The sequence below is a fragment of the Engystomops pustulosus genome, chromosome 9, assembly GCF_040894005.1.
Source record: "Engystomops pustulosus chromosome 9, aEngPut4.maternal, whole genome shotgun sequence".
Classification (NCBI taxonomy): Eukaryota; Metazoa; Chordata; class Amphibia; order Anura; family Leptodactylidae; genus Engystomops; species Engystomops pustulosus.
The window spans coordinates 6415309-6441045 of NC_092419.1; the positions used below are offsets into that span (position 1 = coordinate 6415309).

General features: G+C 44.9%; 1 protein-coding gene across 3 annotated transcripts in view; it reads left to right on the forward strand.

Moving 5' to 3' along the window:
• Nucleotides 1-25179, forward strand: part of PRX (periaxin) — a 46948-nt gene extending 21769 nt beyond the window's left edge. For all 3 annotated transcript variants that reach the window (XM_072124619.1, XM_072124620.1, XM_072124621.1), the window contains exons 2-7: nt 12535-12587; nt 12670-12750; nt 14301-14414; nt 14778-14937; nt 15895-16088; nt 16307-25179. In XM_072124619.1, the coding sequence (XP_071980720.1) occupies nt 12535-12587; nt 12670-12750; nt 14301-14414; nt 14778-14937; nt 15895-16088; nt 16307-22378 (6674 nt within the window). In that variant the 3' untranslated portion in view covers nt 22379-25179. The remainder of the gene's footprint in view (nt 1-12534; nt 12588-12669; nt 12751-14300; nt 14415-14777; nt 14938-15894; nt 16089-16306) is intronic.
• The last annotated feature ends 558 nt before the right edge of the window (nt 25180-25737 follow it).

The following is a 25737-nucleotide window of genomic DNA, read 5'->3' on the forward strand; positions in this document are numbered from 1 at the left end:
GTCGTTGCTTGTCGCCTGAAATCTGTTGTACAAGCCCCGAAATAGGTGCAATTCCATGGTGCACAGGTAGGAATTGTGTCTATTTACTCTCACCAAGTGGGTGCATGCCCAACGACTGAGTTATCACTTCCCTCTTTACAAGACTATGAAGCAATTCTACGCCCGGCTAGACCTGGGGTAGAACTGCCCCACCGATGGAGCCCATTGCATCCCCCTGCTGGATTTATCGGGAGGCCGGAGCGTTATGGGAAGGGGGTGGCAGTTACATCATATTCATGATAAATGTTCCTCCTTATGTTCTTTATAATATAAATCTTTACTATTGACAACCCGTGAGTTATAAAAAGCAGCCCGGACCCTCGGGACACGATGTCCAGTGCTCCGGGCTGCTAATTATTCTGTATTCACAGTAGCATCATTTTGTAGCTATGTTGGGATTCAGTCCTACCATAGTAAGAGATGTTGTATTGATGTGTGTGACCTCCTCCTATATCTATGGTCCTGCTTATAGATCTGCTAGTAATGGAGCTCAGTCACATCACACGCATCACATTAATCCCACCCTGAGAATCCTTAGGGGTCACTTATGAGAGCAAAGCCTAGAGATATCCCATCAGCCGTAGTGAGACCCTCAGCAATGAGCAAATCCGACCTACAGCCCAAAGATGTGGTGATAAGACGTATAAGTAGAATATTGGGTCCATCAGTTTGTAGGTCCAGGTCCAGAGCTTGTTGTACAATGTTCCCCAGCAGCGACGTCGTCCTCTTATCCGGCTGCGGGGAATCCGTGGATTTGATCGCGTTGTCACCACATTGTCCATCCCCATTATATTTATGTCCCATTGTCACAGCTCTGTCCTTGTATTCTGCGCTGTATCAGCACATTCTGCTGCACCCGACCTTGTCCTATAACAGAAGCCGCTGTGTTCCCAGGGCCAGGAGAGTTATTTTGGGCAGAAAACACGACTATCGGGTCTATTGTTGGAATGTTACTGTGTATAGAGTTATTCTTTACACTGTTATCACATTTGGGGTGTGATATAGAGATATATAGCATATTACCTGTGCATTATGTATATAGTGTGTACCAACAACAACAAGAGTAGTTTTGCTAGGGAAGTCTTGCGCATGCGCCATTTATACTGGATTATACTGGGTTGTACGGTTTTAGGCTTCACAGGTGCACGTCGCATGCGTCTGAGTCACAGCATGCTGTCCTAAACTGGCACGCACCATGGTGGCTCTCGCGCATGCGCCACGCACCTAAGATGTCAGCAGTATACACAGTGCATGAGCAAGACTTAGGGGGTCATTTATCTTTTCCTTCCGTTGGTGTTTTTGCACCTTTTTGCTGCGTAATGGCTGTTTTTTTGCACCTATTTTGCACTTTTTTGGAATGTTATGCCTCACCGTATTTTTTTAGCGCCCTATTTGTCATTACATTGCCTCTTTACAGATGTTTGCGCCAGATTTAGTATACTATTGCGCCTATATGTGTGCCAATAATTGCGCAGTAACACGCCAGTCCTGACGGTGCTTAGGAAAGGCAACGGTGGGATTTGTGCGGAAAAAAAAACTGGATTTGACAAAGAGACAAAACAAGAAAGACAAATTAGGTGCAAAAAATAGACTCACAACAGGTGCAAAATAAGGGCAGAGAAGGGGGAAATAATTAATGACCCCCTTAATGAGCAGAACTGAGAGGGGTATGGCTGTAATCACGGGAATCTTGTGTGCGAAGGGTGTGGTCTTCAGTGTTTGGCACCCCGCCTCCATGACTTTATACTGCTCATTTGCATAGTCATTATGTGCAGGAATAGCATCAATGTTTGATTGGTTGGGGGGGGGTGATACCTGATTGGTGCAGGGACTGGGTGCCATACATCGATGTCCTATCCTATGGCTCAAGTGACACACAGAATACACAACATATACGTAGTGCAAAACCGAATAACCTAAATAACTGAGACCTAAGGAGGCGCTAAACCTTAAATTACACCCAACAGTGCAGAAACGATAGCAATGTCCTTATTGGTGAAGTCATTTCCGTGGACATTTCCGTGGACATACCAGGCAGAGCTTCTCATTGTGACTTGCCCATTCGTTGCGTTCTTGGATGATGACTATGTCACTGCGCTCCTGCGGATGTCACGGGATGACGATGCCGGAAGGATGTGAGTAGATTATCTGAGACGTAAATAGAACATGGGGGCCGGTGGCCAGCGCCCCCGGATGTTGAGGCACGATGCGTTCTTGGGAGAGGCCAGTGATGACGCCCTTATGTCTGTAGACCGGTGGAGACCACGGATGACAGGAAAGAGCTTTTCCTTCCTCGTGATGAAGTGTTAAAAATATACAAAGATTCTTCAAATATTTCTTCCTCGGGTTAAGTTGAAATCTTCGATAGACAACGTTGTATAGAAATGAGAAAACCAGAATGGTAGAAACCCCCGATACCATTCTCCATGGGTAAGAGGGGGGGACGCAATAACGTTCCTTCTACATCAGGATCTTAACTTTAATGATCCTGTGGGTCCTGTACCATCAGTAATGGATTATACTGTAGGTGGTTTGGGTGGTAGCCCGGGGCCCAATCCATCTAGGGACACCAATGGCCACCAAAGCCGTGCACCAAGGACCTCCACCCATGAGATCCTTGTACACCTATTACACATGTACATGAGAAACCACGGAGTGAAAGCAGCAGAAGGGACACGTCCTCCATTCCCGAAAAACTGATTCTAGCACCAGATATAGGAAGTGATCCCAGACTTGTAGGGGCAATTATATTCATACAGCCCAGGGCTCATGGTGGTCTTCATCCACCCCTGTGGACCATCACTGGGAACTGAAGGAGCACCTACATCTCCTATAACCCCAGATGTGGTAAAGTCCCCCAAGACCTCAACATTTTTGCCCTTTTTTGCAGTTGTAGCTGGTTCCATGTTTTGCGCTTGGAGGCGGCGTGGAAGATGTGATGTGTGTGACAGCAGGATACATGGGGGCTCATTTACTTAGGATTTCCAGACAATTTCCGTTTTGTGCTGAATTGTCCTGAGATTTTGGCACACGCGATCGGATTATGTTGCATCAGCGCCAGCTTGCATGCAACATAAATCGAGAGGGGGGGGGGGGCGTCGGACAACCCGTCGGTTTCGGACAAACCACGGAATTTAAAAATGGGATTGTGTCGCAAGATCAGCACTCACATACATCGGGAAGAAGAAGGTGAACTCCGGCGGACCTCGGCACAGAAGCGATGGATGCAGGAAATCGCGTCGGACCCGAATCCTCGTCGGACAACGTGCCGCAGGATCACGACAGGACCGGGTAAGTAAATGTGCCCCATTATATATCTCGGATACAGTCCACAAATGGACCATGGCCAGAGCTGTGAGGAGATGGATATGTCCATATGTCATAGATATTTCATCTGATATCCTATACATTCCTTCTATACTCCCTCTATACAGATCCTTATGAAGGATCTGACTTGTAGATTGTAAATAATGGGGGACATTAATCATAGTGGGGTCTCAGGTTCGCCTATGTTTGCGGCTGGTTTGTTCTTCTTTTTGGCTCCTGATCTATGATGGATCTGGTTCTGCCTTAGTAAATGCACTTTGGATTTGTCGCATGTCCCATTCATTTGCGCCTAAATTAGCGCCATATTTGTCTCTAATTGTTAGATCTCATTTGTGAGTAATAATGAAAGGAGACTGAGAACATGTGACAGAACATTCGGGGCTTCATCTCTGCACACAAAGTATCATTGTGATGTAACTGCAGGGACTAAAAGTGACAGAGATGGGAAAAAAAAAAATTCTTGCTGAAATGAGACTTTTCCTGTTTTAACATAATTTACAGGAAATGGAGACTGATAATATTCTCAGATCTGTACAATAAGACAATAATCACTCACAGGGGGTCACTTACTAAGGGCCCGATTCACGTTTTCCCGACGTGTTACCCGAATATTTCCGATTTGCGCCGATTTCCCCCGAATTGCCCGGGATTTTGGCGCATGCGATCGGATTTTGGCGCATCGGCGCCGGCATGCACGCGACAGAAATCGGGGGGCGTGGCCGAACGAAAACCCGACGGATTTGGAAAAACCACTGCATTTTAAAAAAAAAAATCTGTCGCGGAGCTTGCACTTACCTTCACTCAGCCCGGCTCCAGTGCGTTCCGATGCTTTTCAGCGCAGCAGCGGAGGAACTGCCTTAATAAATCCCGGCCGGACCCGAATCCACCGCAGAGAACGCGCCGCTGGATCACGAATGGACCGGGTAAGTAAATCTGCCCCACAGAGATGATCCCATAGAAAGTGATGAAGTCGTTTCTGGAGAAATTTTACATTTTAAAACTGCTCCAAAGGATTTTCCATGTTGCATAGAGGGAATTCTTCATTTTGGAACCTAAAATTTATGTTTTTAGTAATAAAAAGAGATTTTTTTTTGGAAGTGCAGCTGCTCAGAGGAGGTGCATTTTTGCGCCTTTTTAGGCGCAAATTAGTGATAGATCCCGTGCAAACATCTGTATAGGAGGCTCTCACTATGTCAGATAAGGCGCAGGGACTCAAAACCACTAAGTGCCGACTTTGCCGTGCGCCAGAAAATGGTGCATAAATGTGCCAAATTAACGAGATGCGCCAGATTTTTGCGCTAAAAAACGCTCAAAACAGTCTAACAGACTATGATTAATGTCCCCCACTGTATATTATATGTTGGAGAAGGTTTACGTCTACTACGGCTGTTTCCAGTATTTGTGCAGAAATTACCTGTTAATCTGCCGGATTAGTAATCTACATTTTAAGCCCTTACTGTAGAGAACAGATCTCCAACAGCAGCCAATCAGAAGATGCAGGGGGAGGAAGAGAGCAGCAGCCTGAGCCAATGATGAGACAGGGGGTGTGTCTCAGACTACCTGTAGCTAAAGTATAATCACAAACATCATCAAAGTTTGAATCCGGATCAGTCAAGTTCATTAGGAAGATAAAAAGGGGAACACTGGGAGCATCTGGGGAATTTTTTATGTTCCTGGATAATCACTTTAAGTTCTGATATAACAGAACTAAGTGAAAATGTTGAAAACAGTAAATGATTATCCCCTTTAGATACTGATTAGGATTTGACAGTTATCTGAGACTCATTAATAAAGGAGTATATTGAACATGTCATAAGCTCCCCCTAGTGGTGGCTAAAGGCAGACAACAATTTTTAGTTGTACCACAAAAGATGAGATGGGTCTGGAGGCCTTTAGAGATGATGGTCTCACGTGGTCTCTAAGTGTGGACTAATGTGGTGCACCCACCCTTCAGCCATGTGCACTGCCTCGAGTACTATTATGGGACCTACAGCAGCCCCCTGTACACTCAGACAGCACATGGCCCAAATATATAGCATCCGATTGAAGCCTTAGGGGACTACATGTTATTCCAAACTGGAAGTAAGTTACAGATGCCACTGGGGCCGTGGCATGGAAGAGTAGACCGTAGAGCTAGCACTCTATGTGAGAGCGCTACAGAGAGAGACTGTCATCTACCTTACCCACAAGAGTGGTCACATATACACGCCATAGTATACAGCTCTCCAAGCATAAACGGCCATCTCTACCCCCTAATAAACTACACAGCAATGAATCAGCCGCTGTGGTGACCACTTACAGACGGTACCAGGTCCAGCAGGGGAATCCACTCCCTTCCAAAAATAGACCCTCACACATCTTCCATCGAGCAGGATTGTAGAGTCCTGGCACCAGGCACAGGGTACGGCGTCTTCCCAAATTATTAACCCCGCTCTCAGCTTGTACCACGTGATATGTGATATATTACCCCGATCCCATAGGAGCATCGTATAGCGGCGGCGCCCCCTGTAGATGCCTCTAAATACCATCGGCCCTCGGAATATGGGCAAAGTTTTTAGTTTGACCTCCGTTATCTATAAGCCGGCAGTGAGAACGTCCCCAGCACTGGAGGGGTTAAGTAGCATGGCGTCGCGCCCGGTGTTAAGGGGGCCATTGTTCTGCTATGTGAAACCCTTTTTCTTTGGTATGTGTGTAATGCCTTTTGAGGGAGTCTGAGTACGGGCTCCCTATTGTCCCCAGAGGGGCAGAGAATTTCGCCTATGAAGCGCTGACCTTTAGGAGAATCCGTCGGCGTGGGCAGCGCTTGCGCCCGGCGTGGGAGCCTGGAATGGGCACCAGTGCGTCTCTGTGAGTCAACACGGGCATCGCGCTCACAGGGAATTTATCAACACATGCGGACGTAATAACTGATGTCACGGGGGGCACATACTTTATCAGTAGTATTGGATATATATGTATGGACAGTAAGACGCTTCTATGTCTGTGTCATTCCAACAAAAATTCCTGAAATTCCAATTGTTCCGACTTGCGACGGACGCCTTTGCTGTAGACCCACTTCAGCTACACAGCAAATCCTATGTGGAAACCGTCAGTAAGCAGCTACTTATGGACCTTTGTTACTAAGGGATATTTGAAGGAAATCTACCATGAAAATCCATCCTGATAAACCAGGGACACTTACTCATAGATCCAGGCACTTCTTATATTTGTTAGGTATTGCCTTCTCCCTTCTAAAATCAACTTTTAAAATTATGCTAATCCTTGGGTTGTGCTGTAGCTTCACAGGCTGTTACACTGGACCGTAGTTCCCTCCCACTGTTTGCTGAAACCTCCTGCGGTGCTATGAGGGAGAAGGAAGAGGAAGTGCTCAGGGAGGGCGAGACAGTGTAACAGCCTGTGAAAATGCAGCATGGAGGTGCTCTGGTAACACTTATTAGCATAATTTTAAAAGTTGATTTTAGAAGGAAGGATAACAAATATAAGAAGACACCACAGACACAGTCAGTGGTTTATCATGATGGATTTTGTTGGTAGATCTCGAGCTGTCACTAATTATGGGGTCCAAATTGTTGTCAGACTCACTTTATCCAAACTATCTAAATGTTTATCTGTAAGTGTAGGGGATAACAATCTGTTTGGTGAGGGTCTCACTGCTGGGACCCCAAACAATCACAAGAATGGGGGTCTCATTCTGGCTATGTGTTGAGCATGTGTTCTGCTGCTCCACGTGATGCTATAGGAGTGTTGGAAATTTCAGAGCACAGCGCTCTAGTATCTCCAGACTCACGTAGGCAGTGAAGATCAGTGACAGAGATAGCGGTCACTTTCTGATGCTCCCGTAGTATAGAACTAGAATGCATCTTGACACTTTATCCATTAGTGATCCCTATTCTCCCGATCAGGGGGGTCCCTGCAGTCAGACCCCCACCGTCAGCTTGTTATCCCTTATCCTCTGGAGATTACAGCATACTGCCCCTCCTGCTCTATGTGAAATATGTGTATGGATCAGAGTTTTCTGTTTCCTGAACCTCCCTGTGCTGCGTACAATGACTATTATGGATGGTGCCCCGGGTCGCCCCCAGAGTGAGGGTGGCAGGTGTCCGTCCCTCGCACCCATGTGCCCTCAAACATCCATCTTCTGTTACTTAAAATAGCGCAGATCGTGTCTCCCCTGCCCGGAGAACGCGGCTGATCCTGACCATACAGATGGATTTATTATGAAATCCAAGACCCGACTTATGTATTTCCAATACGGCCCCCATTAACCCCAACAAGCCAATGGCCCCCTCCCTATCCAATGGACCTTACACTGTGCTGCTGATGTTACAGTCTCTGGACCTGTAAGATTCTGTATTAGGGCTCAGCAATAATCTAAACTATTGTCTGTAGTATAGTAACTGGAGCCGCCACTAGGGGGAGCTGCACGTGTACTGATATCACAAACCATAAGTATGTGAACCCCAAACAAATAAGTTTTCCTTATTATTTTCTGAATGTAACATGAAGCACTCATCTGCTTTAGGTTTTTGCTTTCCCGTTTTTTGTCGGACGTTGCAGGTTCTTTTAGGTGCAAACTGCTGCGCAGGTATTTAGGAAGTGTCCGCAGCACACATGTGCCGCACACGAGCCTCAGTCAGACTGTGCACCAGATTTATCATGCACAGTCCAACAGAAATGCATCACACGCCCCATGTTAGAGGTGCACCAAAATAAAGTGGTGCCCACTGCCGGAGCCGTGCAAAGGGCGCCAGATTCATGATGAATGTGCACCAGAAATCCTGAATCTGGCGCCCCCTACACACTACACAGGTAACTGCACATAGTACACAGGACACTACACATAGTACACACACTACACATAGTACACACTGCACATAGTACACAGGACACTGCACATAGTACACACTACACAGGACACTACACATAGTACACACACTGCACATAGTACACACTGCACATAGTACACAGGGCACTGCACATAGTATACACTACACAGGACACTGCACATAGTACACAGGACACTACACATAGTACACACACTGCACATAGTACACAGGACACTGCACATAGTACACACCCCCTGCACATAGTACACAGGACACTACACATAGTACACACACTACACAGGACCCTGCACATAGTACACAGGACGCTGCACATAGTACACACCGCACATAGTACACTCCCTGCACATAGTACACAGGACCCTGCACATAGTACACAGGACACTACACATAGTACACACTGCACATAGTACACACTGCACATAGTACACCCCATGCACATAGTACACACTGCACATAGTACACTCTGCACATAGTACACACTGCACATAGTACACCCCCTGCACATAGTACACACTGCACATAGTACACAGGACACTGCACATAGTACACACCGCACATAGTACACTCCCTGCACATAGTACACACTGCACATAGTACACATGTTAGAGGTGCACCAAAATAAAGTGGTGCCCACTGCCGGAGCCGTGCAAAGGGCGCCAGATTCATGATGAATGTGCACCAGAAATCCTGAATCTGGCGCCCCCTACACACTACACAGGACACTGCACATAGTACACAGGACACTACACATAGTACACACACTGGACATAGTACACACTGCACATAGTACACAGGACACTGCACATAGTACACACTACACATAGTACACAGGACACTGCACATAGTACACACTACACAGGACACTACACATAGTACACACACTGCACATAGTACACACTGCACATAGTACACAGGGCACTGCACATAGTACACACTACACAGGACAATGCACATAGTACACAGGACACTACACATAGTACACACACTGCACATAGTACACTGCACATAGTACACACCCCCTGCACATAGTACACAGGACACTACACATAGTACACACACTACACAGGACACTGCACATAGTACACAGGACCCTGCACATAGTACACAGGACACTACACATAGTACACACTGCACATAGTACACACTGCACATAGTACACCCTCTGCACATAGTACACACTGCACATAGTACACAGGACCCTGCACATAGTACACAGGACGCTGCACATAGTACACACCGCACATAGTACACTCCCTGCACATAGTACACAGGACCCTGCACATAGTACACAGGACACTACACATAGTACACACTGCACATAGTACACACTGCACATAGTACACCCCCTGCACATAGTACAGACTGCACATAGTACACAGGACCCTGCACATAGTACACAGGACGCTGCACATAGTACACACCGCACATAGTACACTCCCTGCACATAGTACACAGGACCCTGCACATAGTACACAGGACACTACACATAGTACACACTGCACATAGTACACACTGCACATAGTACACCCCCTGCACATAGTACACACTGCACATAGTACACTCTGCACATAGTACACACTGCACATAGTACACCCCCTGCACATAGTACACACTGCACATAGTACACAGGACACTGCACATAGTACACACCGCACATAGTACACTCCCTGCACATAGTACACACTGCACATAGTACACAGGACACTGCACATAGTACACACCGCACATAGTACACTCCCTGCACATAGTACACACTGCACATAGTACACCCTGCACATAGTACACACCCTGCACATAGTACACACCCTGCACATAGCACACACTGCACATAGCACACACCCAGCACATAGTACACACCCTGCACATAGTACACTCCCTGCACATAGTACACAGGTAACTGCACATAGTACACACTGCACATAGTACACACTGCACATAGTACACCCTGCACATAGTACACACCCTGCACATAGTACACACCCTGCACATAGTACACACTGCACATAGCACACACTGCACATAGCACACACTGCACATAGTACACACTGCACATAGTACACAGGACACTGCACATAGTACACAGGACACTGCACATAGTACACTCTGCACATAGTACACACTGCACATAGTACACCCCCTGCACATAGTACACAGGGCACTGCACATAGTACACACCGCACATAGTACACACACCCTGCACATAGTACACCCCCTGCACATAGTATAGTACACACCCCCTGCACATAGTACACACTGCTCATAGTACACATTGCACATAGTACACAGGACACTGTACATAGTATACACTGCACATAGTACACCCTGCACATAGTACACAGGACACTGTACATAGTAAACACCGCACATAGTACACTCCCTGCACATAGTACACACTGCTCATAGTACACATTGCACATAGTACACAGGACACTGCACATAGTACACACCGCACATAGTACACAGGACACTGCACATAGTACACACTACACAGGACACTACACATAGTACACACACTGCACATAGTACACACTGCACATAGTACACACTGCTCATAGTACACATTGCACATAGTACACAGGACACTGCACATAGTACACACCGCACATAGTACACCCCCAGCACATAGTACACACTGCACATAGTACACACTGCACATAGTACACACTGCACATAGTACACTCCCTGCACATAGTACACACTGCTCATAGTACACATTGCACATAGTACACAGGACACTGTACATAGTACACACTGCACATAGTACACACACTGCACATAGTACACACACTGCACATAGTACACAGGACACTGCACATAGTACACACCGCACATAGTACACCCTGCACATAGTACACTCTGCACATAGTACACATCAGTACACATCTTTCGCTTGTTAAAATAAGTCGTAGCACCTAAAACCAACCCAAAACTAATTGCGATGCAGTTTTAACTGCGACGTGTGACCGCACCCTAATACATAGACCGGGTATGATGAGATCTGTTTATGGTCGGTCCAGGTCCGGACACCCACTTACAGCTGCGATCACAGGTGTTACACTTTAAATGATCTGAGCCACCCAAACGCTGAACCTGAAGTTCTGGCTGAAGTTCGGGTTCAGGGACCTGAACCCACAGTATTTGGCACAGACCCGAACATTGGCCACGTGTACTAATAGTAAGTGCAGTTTGCCTTGTTATGGTGCAGAGTGCTCCAGATCCATGAAGACTAGAGCACGGTCCTAATGAATCTGGCGCACCCTGTGGGCGCCCCCATTGCATGATCTGGGTGCACCAGTCTTTTTTCTGGTGCTCCCAGTTTAACGCCCTCCGAAATAAATGTAGTGGCCGGTGCGAATACATGCAGCCGTGGCACAATACAGGCGCGAACACTGCATAAATACGTGTGCATCCAGTAACCACATGAATGGCGCAGACTGATTTATAATTGTGGCCCATTGTGTTTTGGGTCCGCTTGTCACTGATGGAGACCTTTATAATATTCTATGTATACCAGCTGTACACAGTGAGAGGTCAGTAGCATCCAGTGATACATTTTCAGTATGTAGTGAGAATCCATGTGTGTGTGGGATTTACCTAGATTTACTGAACTGATATAAGTTCCGCTCTGCAGTTTCAGTCTGGTAATTCATACATGCATACAATTTTGCTGGAAAAAAACATGTTTGTCTGCAATAGGCCTATAAAGAGAAGACTGCAACCCTTGTAAGCTGCATATTTCTCCATAGCCTCAGTAACGTGACTCTATACTGACCTACGGTACTAGCACTTCTGACAATAAAAAGTCAATGATTTCCTATGGGGAGGTGAGAATGGGGGCAGATCTGGCCTCTTGTGTCATACATTTCAGTGCACACAGTATGGTTGAAAGATTTACGATTATTAAATTGCCAGAAGTGTTGTACAGCAGCCTGTGGCTTATGGGACACAACAAACTTTAGTTTTGCCATGGTTGTCACCCATGAAAATAAACATATCTTTGCCTTTCTTAACTGTTCTGTAAGCTGGAATAGCTACAATTTTAGTAACAATTTTAATACAACTTTGAGCGTTGAGTTTCTGAATGCAGTAAATTCCCAAGATGATTTTATACACTGTATACACTGGATACACTGGGTACACTGGATGCACTGGATACACTGGATGCACTGGGTACACTGGATACACTCGATACACTGAATACATTGGATACACTGGATGCACTGAATACACTCGATACACTGAATACATTGGATACACTGGATGCACTGAATACACTCGATACACTGGATACATGTGCTGAATATTCTTATTATTTTCCTAGGAGCAGAGGAAGAGCGATTGGAGAGTCATGTCCCCCAGGCACCTGCGCCCCCTGTAAGTGTTACTACCTGTGATGATATTGTTCTGGATTCAGTGATATAAATCCGTCTAAACTAATTGGTGACTTTCTCTGCAGCCGGTAAAGGAGAAGCCGAGGTCTCCCCACTCCGGCCGCCCCCACCTGTCCCCGGAGGAAATCAAAGACGCAGATCGAGCGGTGAGAATTTCCTCTCATTCATTAAAAGAAAGGGAAAAGGATGTTGGGCTGAGAAGTAAGAGAGCGTCAGGGTCATCTCCTCCTCCTCCGACATCCTGCGCTCTCCCACCAGAGCCGCCGAGAATCGGACGAGGGACCAGATTCATCTCTGTATAATGGGATTCTCAGTTGTTTCCTGCCCTGGAAATATTCCAGTGTCGGATCAGTTTATCCCTGTGAGAGATCACGGAAATATTAAATGGAAACAGCCAGCAGGTCCCATAGGTACAGCATTGGGCTGGACCACCAGAGAGCCGGAGGAGACTCTGGTAGGCCCCCAGCGCTGACCTGGTGGTGGACCCCAGAGATACAGAGAGAAAAATGAGAAAATCTACCATCAAAATCACGGGACACTTACTAATAATGCGCCATCACTGCGCCGCCCGGCGGAAATGCGGTAGAATTGCAGAGAGAGATGTAGGCGGTGCCAGTTGGTCCATGGGCGTGAATAAATTACTTTGGGGTGGAGCCCAGTGGTGCCCTGCAGAGCACCTCAGGCTCATTTGAATACTTGAAAAAACTATTTTTCTACTAAATGCGGCCATTCTAAGATATACTGAAAGAAGTTAACAGCAAAAAGGAAGGGACGGGGAGGTAAGTACTTATCATCTACCATCAGGGAATCTGATGGTTGATGCCCTTTAATTTTTCAATGGATCCTTATAGATGTCACATTTGTTCTTGACACTTAGCCCGCACCATATTCTGTGTCTGTAGGTCCTGGATTTCAGTGACCACTTACCTTTAGCATTAATAAGGGTAATATAGGAAGGGGAAAGGTCATGGTGTGGCGTGTGCTGGTGTGAGGGGTTGGGTAGTTAGATCAGTGCCTACCGTTCCCATACTTATTTCTCCAAATTAGACTGGAAGTCCTCAGGGACACTTACTCATAGATCCAGACACCGTGACTGTGGTAAGTGTCCCTGCGATCCACGTCTTGGATCACAGACACACCTGTGCCCCTCTCCGTGGCGGCGCGACCTAGGGCCCTCACTTACCTCTCCACGCTCCTGCTTCCTCCCGGTCCAGTCGGCACTTCCCCACTCTTTAGGGCCAGGGCACCGCTGATTTTGGTTACTTCCAGGTTCGCTATTTAAACTGGCGGCTCCCATCTACCCCGATGGATCTTTGAGCTTTTGGCCATAGAGAAAGCTTCCCTTACGTTGGTTGTTCCTCTCCTTGACCTTGATTCTGCACCTCTGCCGTGAACTTCTGCCTACTAACGTTCCTGTACCTCGCCTTGGCTGCCACCACGGGCTAGTTGCACCTATGGAACGACCTGGTGGTACCACGCCGCAGTAGGATCATCCTGCTTTGTGGCGGCTCTGGTGAAGACCGGGTGCCACCTAGTTTCCGGGTCCAGGTGTCGGCTAGTATCATCGTCCACGGTGGTCCAGGGGGTTCAGATTAGAAGATCTCAACTTGAGGCTTTTGCTTAATAGGACCCATAGTGATGTTGATGATGATGGTGGTTGTGGTTATTGTTTTTGACAAGATCCTCTTGTTTTCAGGCACAGAAAGAGAAACTACACGCGGAGTTGAAGAAAGTTTTGTTATTAAAAGGGCAAAAAAACTCTGCAGAACAGGAGGAGCCCAAGATGGAGACCAGCGTGAAAATCACAGAGGTGCAATGTCATCTTATTTTTACTTTACAGTTAATTCTTCCTCAGTGGTCGCTTTTCTATTAACTGTGAGGCCACGTAAAACTATCCACAGGATAGGAGATAAATGTATGATTACGGTGGAGTCCAACTGCTGAGATGCTTCCCGATCCACAGAACAAGAGAATGGCGAGTCCTTGGACCGGCTCCGTACCAGTGGGACTTCCTGGTTTGGGATCTGAAAGTCCCTTAGAAGTCACTGGTGTCACCGGTTGGAGCTGCACCCCATTGGCTTCTATGGGACTTCTCAATCCCCTGCTAGACATTTACTTTGGGAATTTTGTAGTAATTTTCGACCTTTTGAAAAGTCTCATTCTATTTCTCTAGGAGAAACTAAGAGCCTCCCAGATGGTGGAAGTGATCGTGGAAACTGAGCCCCAGGTTGGGATGTCTGGCATCAACATCTCCGGTGGAGGTAGAGATGGACTCTTCATTTCAGAGATCATCAAGGACTCCCCCGCTGCCAAAAACTTATCTGTGCTCCAAGGTAAATAGTCTACAGCCTGCGCACCTTGGAGGTTGGACACATTTCTGTTGGGAGGTAAAACTGTGCAAAACGAGAGCAAACAATCGGAGCAGGACTCATGGAAGCACAAAATAAGATGGGGGATAATTATTTGTTTCATCCTTGGACAAGAACTATGTTAAAGTAGACTTTAAAGTACCATTGAGACGACCACTTAAAATTTCCCCAAAAAAATTGTCTTCTAGAAGGGTTGGTCCAAAATGTGGTCTGTATAAGTGTTCTTTTCAAAAAATTGTTTTAGGAAAAGTTTCAGGGAATAAAGATCTTCCAGATCTCGAGCCGATATAATAGCAGATAACATTGTACCTTCTGATATTTGGCACAGGGTCGGTTTTAGCCAAAGTGGGGCCCTGGGCAAAACTAAAAGTAAAAATAAAACTATTTTATGATCAGTCACAGTCAGTAAGAGGCTCCTCTAGTCCTGCACAATAATAACACTTTGTAGTTACGGGCAGTAGTAGGTAAGTGTCTGTAATATGGGGATGGAGGAGAACTTTATAGGAGAGAGACAGATGATAGGGAGATGCATGATAGAAGATAAATATGAAAGATGATAGAGATGTATAGATTGATTGACAGATAATAGATAGAGATAGATAGGTAAATATATATATATATTGATAAACAGACAGGCAAAAAGCTAGATAGATAAATGGTTAGATATACAGATATATAGATAGGATATAGATAAATTATTGTAAATAGATAACTAGATGGATAGATAATAGATATACAGACAGGAGATGGATGATAAGCATCTTCACCCGTGCATTCAACTAAGGGGTATTAAAGGAGCAACACATCCTCTGCCCACAGAAGTCCACATGCACGGGCCCCTTTTGAATAGGGGACCCTGGGCAAATTCCCATTTTGCCGCCCCTAATTCCAGCCCTGATTTAGCACGTCTTGTTTTCACAGGGGACCAGATCATCAGTGCCAGATTTTACTTTGAAAACATTAAATACGAAGACGCCTTAAGGATCATCCAGTATGCAGAGCAATGTAAAGTCTCTTACTGCCTGAAAAGGACTGTGCCGTCCAGTGATGTTACCATTTCTCAAAGCTCCGGGACTGTGGAAGTGAAGGGTCCAAAAGCTAAGATGCCAAAAATGGTATGTAATCGTGTACATTCAACCATATTTCAGGTGTATAATACGTTATATGCAGAGCGAGTTGTTACTATATGTAATAATAATGGCAATAATGAATCCTGCTGATACGTAAACTTGATGAAATGTATAAACATAACGTACAATTTGTGCCGTTCTTTAGCTGTCTCCCACATTTATAGATTCCATATTTACACAAGATGTATTTCTTCTCTTTATAGACTATTAAAAGCCTGACGCCTGTGAAGAAGAAAAAAAAGAAGATTCCCAGCGAAGTTAAGGACTCCGAATCCTCACTGGAAGCCGTGAAAGGTTCAGAACTTTCCGCTGCCAGCATGGATATTCCACCAGTAGATGTTGAATTTTCTTTCCCAAAGTTCTCCAAAATCCTAAAATCAAAGGGAACGTCAGAAGCCACTACTGAAACTAAGAGCACAGAGATCACCACCAAAGTATCCACCACAGAACAGAAAAGGTTAAAGATGAAGTTTCCAAGACTTAGAGTCAAAGATGCAGCCGGTGCCGGGGGAATTTCTGTGGATGTTTCGGAAGTTTCAGCAAAGGCCTCGGATGAGGTTAAAATGAAAGGGAAATCTGACATTCAAGTTGGTGTCTCTCTCCCTAAAGTAAAAACGCCAAAAGTTGATGTTAATTTGGCCAAACCGGACATAGAATTTTCAGCACCAAAGATTGGAATTGCAATGCCACAAGTTGGGATGGAAGCCAAAGAGGAGAAGGTTTTTAAGACTCCTCAACTGGAACTTGATATACCATTAACACAAAAAATGGAGGCCTCTGAAGGCGTTAAGGTAACTGGTCTAAGCAGCTCCATTAAAATCCCTGATGTTGAAATTAAGATGCCAGTGGCTGGTTTTGAGGTGGAAGCTCCAGAAAGTAAAATAATCCCATCCATGTCAAAAGTCGGGATCTGTACACCACAACTGGGCAAAGAGCAAGATCGTGCTCTCCTAGTTGATGGAAGGTCAAAGACTGAAATCAGATTGCCTTCCGTTGAACTCGCAGCGCCGAAATTAGACGTCGACTTAGGTTTACCTAAAGTCGAAGGTTCTGTAGAAGTGGAAACACCAGACTCTACTAGTCGAGGACTACAGATCAGACTACCAAAATTTAGCATGTCCACCAAAACTGGAGAACCTGCTTTGGAAGTAACTCCTCCACAAGTCAAAAGAGACAAGGGAAAAGTTTCTGAGGACAAGATAAAAACGCCGCAATTTGGCATTTCACTTCCTAAAGGGAAAATTGAAGGAGATAGTCCAGATAGTCAAAAGAGAAGCTCCTTAAAGTTTCCATCTATTGACATCTCCGCTCCAAAAGTGGACTTAAACTTAAGTATGGAGTCAGAAGATATTTCTCTTGAGCCTGTTCAGATTCCAGATGTCACCATCAAGATGCCCAAAATCAGTCCTCCTAAGGCAGGTATGAAAGTGAAAGATGCCTATGCCGGTTCAAGTCCACAAAAAGATGTGAAATATGAGAAAGTTGAAGCAGAAAGTACTGTAGAGATTCCAGACGTAACTCTCAAAATGCCCAAAATAGGTCTTCCGAAATTGGGCTTAAAGAGTGATGTCAAGGAAGTTGAATCAGAGGTGGCAGCTGGGAAAAGTGAAGAGGAGGAACTTATACTGAAGGGTCCTAAGATCAAACTACCAAGTTTTGGAGGTTTCCTAGTAAAAGAAAGGTCCGAGGTCGATGGATCTGATTCTTTCAAAGAAGCAGAGGGAAAGTTTAAACTTCCTTCAATTAAGATGCCATCGGTGGATATTTCCTTACCAAGAGTCCAAGACACAGAGCCAAGTAAATTTGAAGACACAGATAAGCTCGATAAAAAAGCACCAGAATCAGAAGGTATTGACTTCAAGTTTAAAATGCCCAAAGTCTCCTTACCCAAGCTTGATGTGACCACAAAACCTGGAAAACCGGACATGTCTCCTCCAAAATTTGGAATTCATATGCCTGGCGCTGATACAAAAATAAAAGGCGACAAACACAAAGAAGAAAAGTTAACTTCCTCTGATTTGGATATATCTTTTCAGAAGACAAAAGGTTTTGACCTTAGTTTAACCTCGCCCAAATCTGACCTTGGTGTGGAAAAGCCTAAAGTTGCAATGAAGCTTCCGAAAGTAGAGTTGGAATCAATAGCATTTGATGGCCAGATGGGAGATGCCAAGGTAGGCATTCCTTCTATCAAAATGCCGGTTCTCGAGATAGATGCTCCAAGCCTTAACGTTGATTTGAATATGCCAAAAGTGACAGCTGGAGGTATTGAGACGTCTCTTGAAGACAAAGAAACTAAATTCCAAATGCCAAAGATTAATATTCCTAAACTTAGTGATGTCGCCAGAGATATGGCTGTTGAACTTGATGTGCCGAAAGTGACAGGTGACATTTCTGCACCACACCTAAAAACTGTGGTGGATACAGAAGATGCAGGAGTAAAGATGAGTTTGCCAAAATTTGGGATTTTACTTGGAAAATCCACAGAGGTCGGTGAAATAAAAGAAAAGGTTGAAGTGAAACTTCCTAAAGCAAAACAAGAAGCGGTGGTAGAAGATGCAGAAGCTAAACTAAAGCTGCCATCTGTAAAGCTTCCTACTCTCGAGATAACAACGCCAAAAATCCCTGATGTGGATATCAGTGCAGACATTGCATCTGTTGAAGTTGATGTGTCTAGTAAAGAAGATTTGGAAGCCGTTGCTTCTGGTGATGCAAAATGGAAGGCACCAAAGTTCTCTTTTCGTAAACTCGGCATTGCTGGATCCAAATCCAAGAAAGGTGAAGGTGATGTGAAAACAAAAGATACGGACGGAGACACTGAACTCGCAGTCAAAGGACCAAAAATGAAGATGCCAAAGTTTGGAATAGTTTTCCCCAAATCAAAACAGGACGTTGAAGGGGAAGTAGAGATGAAGACTAGCAGAGGGAAGGTAGACGCCTCTGCTGCTCAGGTGGACTTATCCTCTGATGGAAAAGTTAAGATGCCATCTGTGAAACTTCCGTCGGTTGATATCTCAGCTCCAAAGTTAGAGGTTGATATTGCCCTTCCCAAAGGAGATGTATCTCCAGTGTCAGACAAAGCTCCCGAGATTAATATTGATGTCCCAGATGTGAAATTAAACCTTCCTAAATTTTCCATGCCAAAATTTGGAAGAAGCAAAGGTGGCGATGAAGAAACTGACATTGAGAAAACTAAAGTGCACGGTAAAGTTTCCTCATCTAAATCTGCAAAAGGTGACGCTTCTGGTGAACTTGATGGAAAAAGCCCCGAAACCAAGGGGAAAGGTCGGGAACTCAAAATGAAAATGTCTGCTATCAAGATGCCTTCATTTGGAATCTCGAGGAAAGATACAGAAGGTTCTGAGATAAAACTTGGTGTAGGTTCTGCAGAACATAAAACTAAAAAAGGTAAGACTGTAGCTCAGGATGCAAAAGTGTCCCCAGAGTCTGAAGACAGCAACGGAAAGACGTCTTTTATAAAAATGCCTTCATTTAAAATCTCATCTCCAAAAGTGAAGTCCCCAGAAGTAGATCTGGAATTAAAGGGTTCAAAAGAAAATCTTCAAATGCCTGATGTCCACGTCAAGGTCCCTGAGGTCGAGTTACCTTCTTTTAGCCTAAAGAGTGACAAAACAGTTGATATCTCTCTTTCGAAGACAGACTCCAAAAAGTCATTGGGACCAAAAGATTCAGAACTTCACCGCGGTGATAAAATAAAGATCCCTCCACTTCCATCTGCACCTGAATTACAGATTTCTGTCCCCTGTGTTACTCCAGACATCTCTACAACCATACCAAAGGTAGAAGTAGGTGTTTCTGATGCAGACATTAAAAGATATGAAGGAGATTTTAAGATACCGAAGCTTCCTTCCATTGGTGTCGAATTAGATATTGGTTTGCCCAAAGTAGGTCTGGAGCATGAGGCTGATGTGAGCATGGAAAAATCTGCCAAAATAAAAATGCCAAAGGTTGATCTTCCAAAGTTTGATGAATTGGAAACCAAGGTGGACCTTAGCGGCATGAAAGCAAAAGACGTTGAATATGAAGGAAAAATTAAAGGGCCTAAGCTAAGACTACCACATGTTGATATTTCTCTTCCAAAAGTAAGTTTAGACGAAGAAGACATACCATTCATTGAAGTTGAGTCTAAAATGCAAGGTTCAAGGGCTGAAGTAAGTACCACCGAAGGAATGTTCAGTTTGCCATCTGTAGAGCTCCCAAAAATGTCTACTCCCAAAATAAGAGCTCCCGAACTGGAACTAGACATTAGTCTTAAGGACGATTTGAAAGCGAGTGACTTATCCAAGTCGACCAAAGTAGAATCAAGCGGCTCTGAAGGTGAACAACACGATTTCAAGCTCAAAATGCCAAAAATAAAGATGCCTAAGTTTGGTGGTTCCATGGCAGGTGCAGAGGAAGGGACTGTGAAAGCAGATGCCAAAACTTCCAAAACAGCAGAAAGTGCTGAATCAGGTATCATGGGATTTAAAATAAAAATGCCTAAACTCCAAGTGGGATCACATAAAGGAAAAGGAGGGGAGGACAAAGAAAGTGACCACAAAATGGCTACGAAAGGAGATGTGAAGGTCTCAGATCACGAGGACTCCGACAGTGGTCATACCTTCAAAATCAAGATGCCCTCATTTGGAATATCAAAAGGAAGTACTGAATCCGGCACAGAACCTTTGCATCCTTCTGAAGAGAGCGGAGAGTTAAAATTTAAAATGCCAAAAATTACTTTGCCTGATGTTGGGTTTTCAGGAGGTGAAGGGGCTTCTTTAGAAAGTGGTCACACTGAAGGCGCTGGCAAGGTAAAATCTATCACATCATCAAGTATTGAAGATTTAGAGTTAGATGTAGGGCTGAAAATGCCAAAAATTAGGATGCCTACAATTGGCCTACCAGGGCGAAAGGGAGACGATGACATGGAAATATCTCTTGACGAGGAATCTGAGAAGAAGAAGTCATTGTTTAAGATGCCCGATGTGGAACTATCTACCCCCAAGATAAAAGCACATGGTGAATATGAAGTGGATGGAGCCAAACTGGAGCACCGGCTGTCCAAGGATCTAGAGGGAGGAGATTCTGTGAAGAAGAGCAGTAAAATCAAACATGACACATCGGAAGAAGATGCCGAAATGGGCTTGAAAGTAAAACTACCAACATTAGCGGTCAGTTTGCCAAAAGTTGTATCTGGAGATGTTGAACTTTCTCCACCTAAGCTAAAGTCAGAAACAAAGGACAGCGACATCGCTCTGAAAAGTTTACGTTCTGAACAGGAGTCGGATCATCATGAAGGGAAGAAGGCGAAAAAGAATATTTTCTCACTAAGCAAAAGCAAGGACAAAAGTGCAGGTCTAATATCATCCGATTTAGACACAAGTCTAGAACTTGACGGACCTGACCTGAAGATAAAGTTACCAAAAATAAAAATGAAACCTTCCTTTGGTCGTTCAAAAGGCAAAGGTAAAGGGTCCGAAGTGAATGGAGGAGAAGAAGAAACCGACGCAGACTCAAGCGATGCCATCACTAAATCTTCAAAGATCAAGTTCCCCAGATTAGGCTTTTCCTCCTCCAAAGGTCATTCCGGGGATGTAAATTTAAATGGAACCCACGGCCATGTGAATGGGGACACCGATGTATCTACTCAAGATGTAAAGGTTGGTAAACTTAAGTTTCCAAAAGTAGAATTTTCCTCACCTTACAAGGGCAAAGAAGCAGACTCAGAAATGAATCTCAAGTTAGTCAAGACAGAAGAACCGGAATCGAAAGATGAAGGCACCGAGAGCTCGTTTTCCTATAAATTTAAGTCTCCCAAAATTGCTTTTTCTGGTTTCAAGAAAAAAGAAAAAGGTGAAGATCACATAATAAGCTCCTCTGCCAGAACCGAGATGGCAACTATGGAAAATGTTAAAGAGGGGGACTCAAAGTCAGGGATGGGTCGGATCTCTCTTGGATTTCTTTCAAGTCGGTCCAAGGGAGAATACACAGTGGACAATAGCGGTATACAGAAAGACAACGAGGGCGACACCGCTAAAGACAAGTCATCAAAGTATAAGATCCCCAAACTGGCTCTGAATTCCAAATCAGAGGAGGAATCAAGTAAAGAAGAAAGTTCTCAAGAAGGTTTCAAAATCGCCCTGCCGCAGATGAGCTTTACCACCCACCAAGAAGAACAAACCACCCAAGAAGAAGAAACAACCCTGGGCTTCATAAAAGTGACGACAACCAAACAAATCAAGACAGAGACTGTGACAGAAAAGACGCTGGCTATATAATACATCACTCGTCTTAGCCAAGGACTTGACTCGCCAACAACTATCCTCAAGCGTTGCAGGATGCATGTTCCATAATAATCTCTCCACTCTAATCTCCCCTGCACCTCAGTGGGGGGGGGTCCTCCAAGACCGACTCCATGACGGTGACCATACCCGTCTGTGTTTTAACTCTCTTAAATCAATGTGGTTATGATTTAACACACGACAAACCAGAAGAAACCTAGAAATGTAGATGAAATATGGTGTTTCGATTTATGCCGTGAGGACTCTTGAGTCAATACAATGGTGGGTAGGGTTGTGGTCACCACGTCGTAGGTTCAGCGAGTTAGAATATTGGAGTTAGGACCTGATGGTTGTTTTACAGGGCGGGATTAAAGGAGGGGCTCATGGGGCTCGAGCCCCAGGGCCCCCACCACTTTCACTTTTTAAGTGGCCCCCACCAGTTGGCAGGCTACATACTACAGGGGGCTGGCAGGCTACATACTACAGGGGGCTGGCAGGCTACATACTACAGGGGGCTGGCAGGATACATACTACAGGGGGCTGGCAGGCTATAAACTTCTAAAAACATTGTTGGAAGGGCCCCCACCAGTTTGCGCCCAGGGGCCCCCACCACCCTTAATCCAGCCCTGTTGTTTTAAGTTATTTTTATATGGTCACTTCCACTTGTACCATATACACTGGTCCATTGTTAGTTTTTGGTGACGGAAAAATCACTGACCCGCTAGTGATCCAGAAAAGTTTGGAATATTTGGGTATTAGCACACCGAGTCCATATGACGGGAGCGAGTATTCAGCGCTCATTGTACTGTGTATACGTCTACTATTGGAATGAGTATAAAGCTTTAGGGGGCGCCTACTTTTTCTTGAGGTCCTCACACATTTGTCGAGAGACCTTCGTAGTGCCGCCCGGGTGACGATCTTTTTTCCAAGCCTCGTTACAGCCTCTACGTGTTTTACATATTTCGTCTTGCACCAATTTTTTAGACTCTTATTTCTATGGATAACACTTGGTATGGGAAAGAGCATGACCACAGAGTATGACCACATCATACCACCTTATAAGAATGCCACGTGGGGGTCATCTACTAACCATGGAGCAACAATCACTAACAATGGACCTTGTGGTCGCTTTAGGACCAGAGTGAAGTTAACCTTCTGATCCCTATAGTGCTGTTCAGGAACCTAAAGGCAGATAAGATATTAGACTGTAAGGACTTTCCATGAGTATTGTAACAAACAGATGGAGGAGCTTTTATGTGGACATTAATTTAATTAACTTTATCAACCCAGCCCTCCCCCCCCCCCCAAAAAAAAAAACTTGCATAACAAACATTTTACTTATCTATGAATCTGCTGTGGTCATGTGTGAGCCGGGCAGACGTGATGGCTTCATCTCCATGGTTTGGGTTACTACTCTATGGAGCGGTACCATATAGATGTCCTTAAAGGGAACCTGTCACCAGGGACCGCATTTTTCACTAAAGAAGGATTGTAAAAGCCCATCACACCTGCAGTGCACATCTGCCTTTCTGCCTTTTCTAAGCATTTGCATTACAATATAATTGTGAGTTATAACTTACCTTGCACCCTGACAAAATCCTGGGGTAGTCACAGGGGTTGGGCTTTGGTTTGGATGCATTTCAAAAAACAACATGTGCCTTGTCTGTGTTACTCCCTCCTCATATCTTGGCCCCCACCTTTGTGCTCTTGTACAGCTCCTCCCTCCTGCTCCTTCTCAGAGGTCACAGCCTGGTGAGATGACATCAGTGGGAGAGGGAGGAGCTGTACAGGAGCACAAAGTTGGAGGCAGCCTGCAGCTCAGACAAGTCACATGTTGTTTTTTTTTTAAATGCATCCAAACCAAAGCCCAACCCCTGTGACTACCCCAGGATTTTGTCAGGGTGCAAGAGTAACACACAAATGCTTAGAAAAGGCAGATGTGCACTGCAGGTGTCATGGGCTTTTACAATCTGTCTTTAGTGAAAAAATTAGGTCCCTGGTGACAGGTTCCCTTTAAGGGAGTTGTACAAGTTTAGGAGGATATGACCGCTTTATGGCCAAGATAATTGTTCATCTTAAAGTAACCATCTGAAATGTCCCGGGCATAAAAATCTTTGTCATCCAGTAGAAGGCCTCTAGTTCTAAGGTCTTGGGCAGAGTTCAGTGCCCTCATATCTTACTACATCCAACATCCTGGAATCCGATGCCTTACTTCCTGCCGGAAAAAAAATGGCCGACGAAAATGTGTATTCCCTTTGCGGTCTACGAGTTTTGTATATCTTGGGTTGTAATTTGGTGAAATATCGTCTGCTCCTACATAGGCAATAGGCTTTGTCGCCGTGCGTAGGGGTTTTATTATTTTGGGGGTTAGAGGGAGGGGTGTGAGAGAGTTTCTTGCCCTGCTGACTGATGTGATATCTGCATTCACCAGAAATAACCACATATCTGTGTAAAGATAAGTGTGAATCTCTAGGACGGGGTGCGCCGACCAGTGGCTCTGCAGTTGTCACGAGACTGTCACGAGCATCGCAACAACTGAGGAGCCACCGGCTGGAGCCCACGGCTCTAGAAGCTTCTACAAGATGTATATTGTCCTTTTTGTATTTGCTATTATTGTTAATTATTAAAAAAAAGAAAGAAAAACTTTATATTTGAAGTGGAACCTATCGTTTTTGTAAAGTACCAACTAACCCCCCCTCTGCTTACCGATTTCTTCTACTTTTTTTTTAAGTGGTGTTTTGATGTAGTAATCCAATCTTTAACCAAAATGTTTTAATAAACGTTTCACTGAAAACCTCGATGATTGGTACCAGTCTGCGTCTTTACGGTTTGAACGTTGTTGGATTTTTTTGCCAGATGCTCCTTAAATCGGTTCTGGGCGGATTTAGATGTGAGGTGGGTGTGGTCACATGAACAAAGTGGGTGGGATTTGTATAAAAGGAAGTCAATGTGTGGGTGGGGCTAGAAAAGGATTCTCATTCACATATTATCTACAGGAATACAGTCAATTTTGTAGTTGATGTCAATAACCAAAACCATAGGTGCCTCTCGTCCTCAGTTTTCTAGATCTCTGCTTGCTGTAATGCGAGAGAAAGCTTAGTTATTTGCTTCTATTGGTTAGAAAACAGTCCCTGGTCATGTGATGTCACACAGGTGCACAACTTGTTAGATCACAGAGAGTAATCAGAGCTGTGTGATCAGAGTGTGGTCATCACATGACCAGGGATATAAAGAGCCATGCACCTGTGTCACATCAGATCAACAGGGATATAACGAGCTGTGCACCTGTGTGACGTCACATGACCAGGGATATAACGAGCTGTGCACCTGTGTGACGTCACATGACCAGGGATATA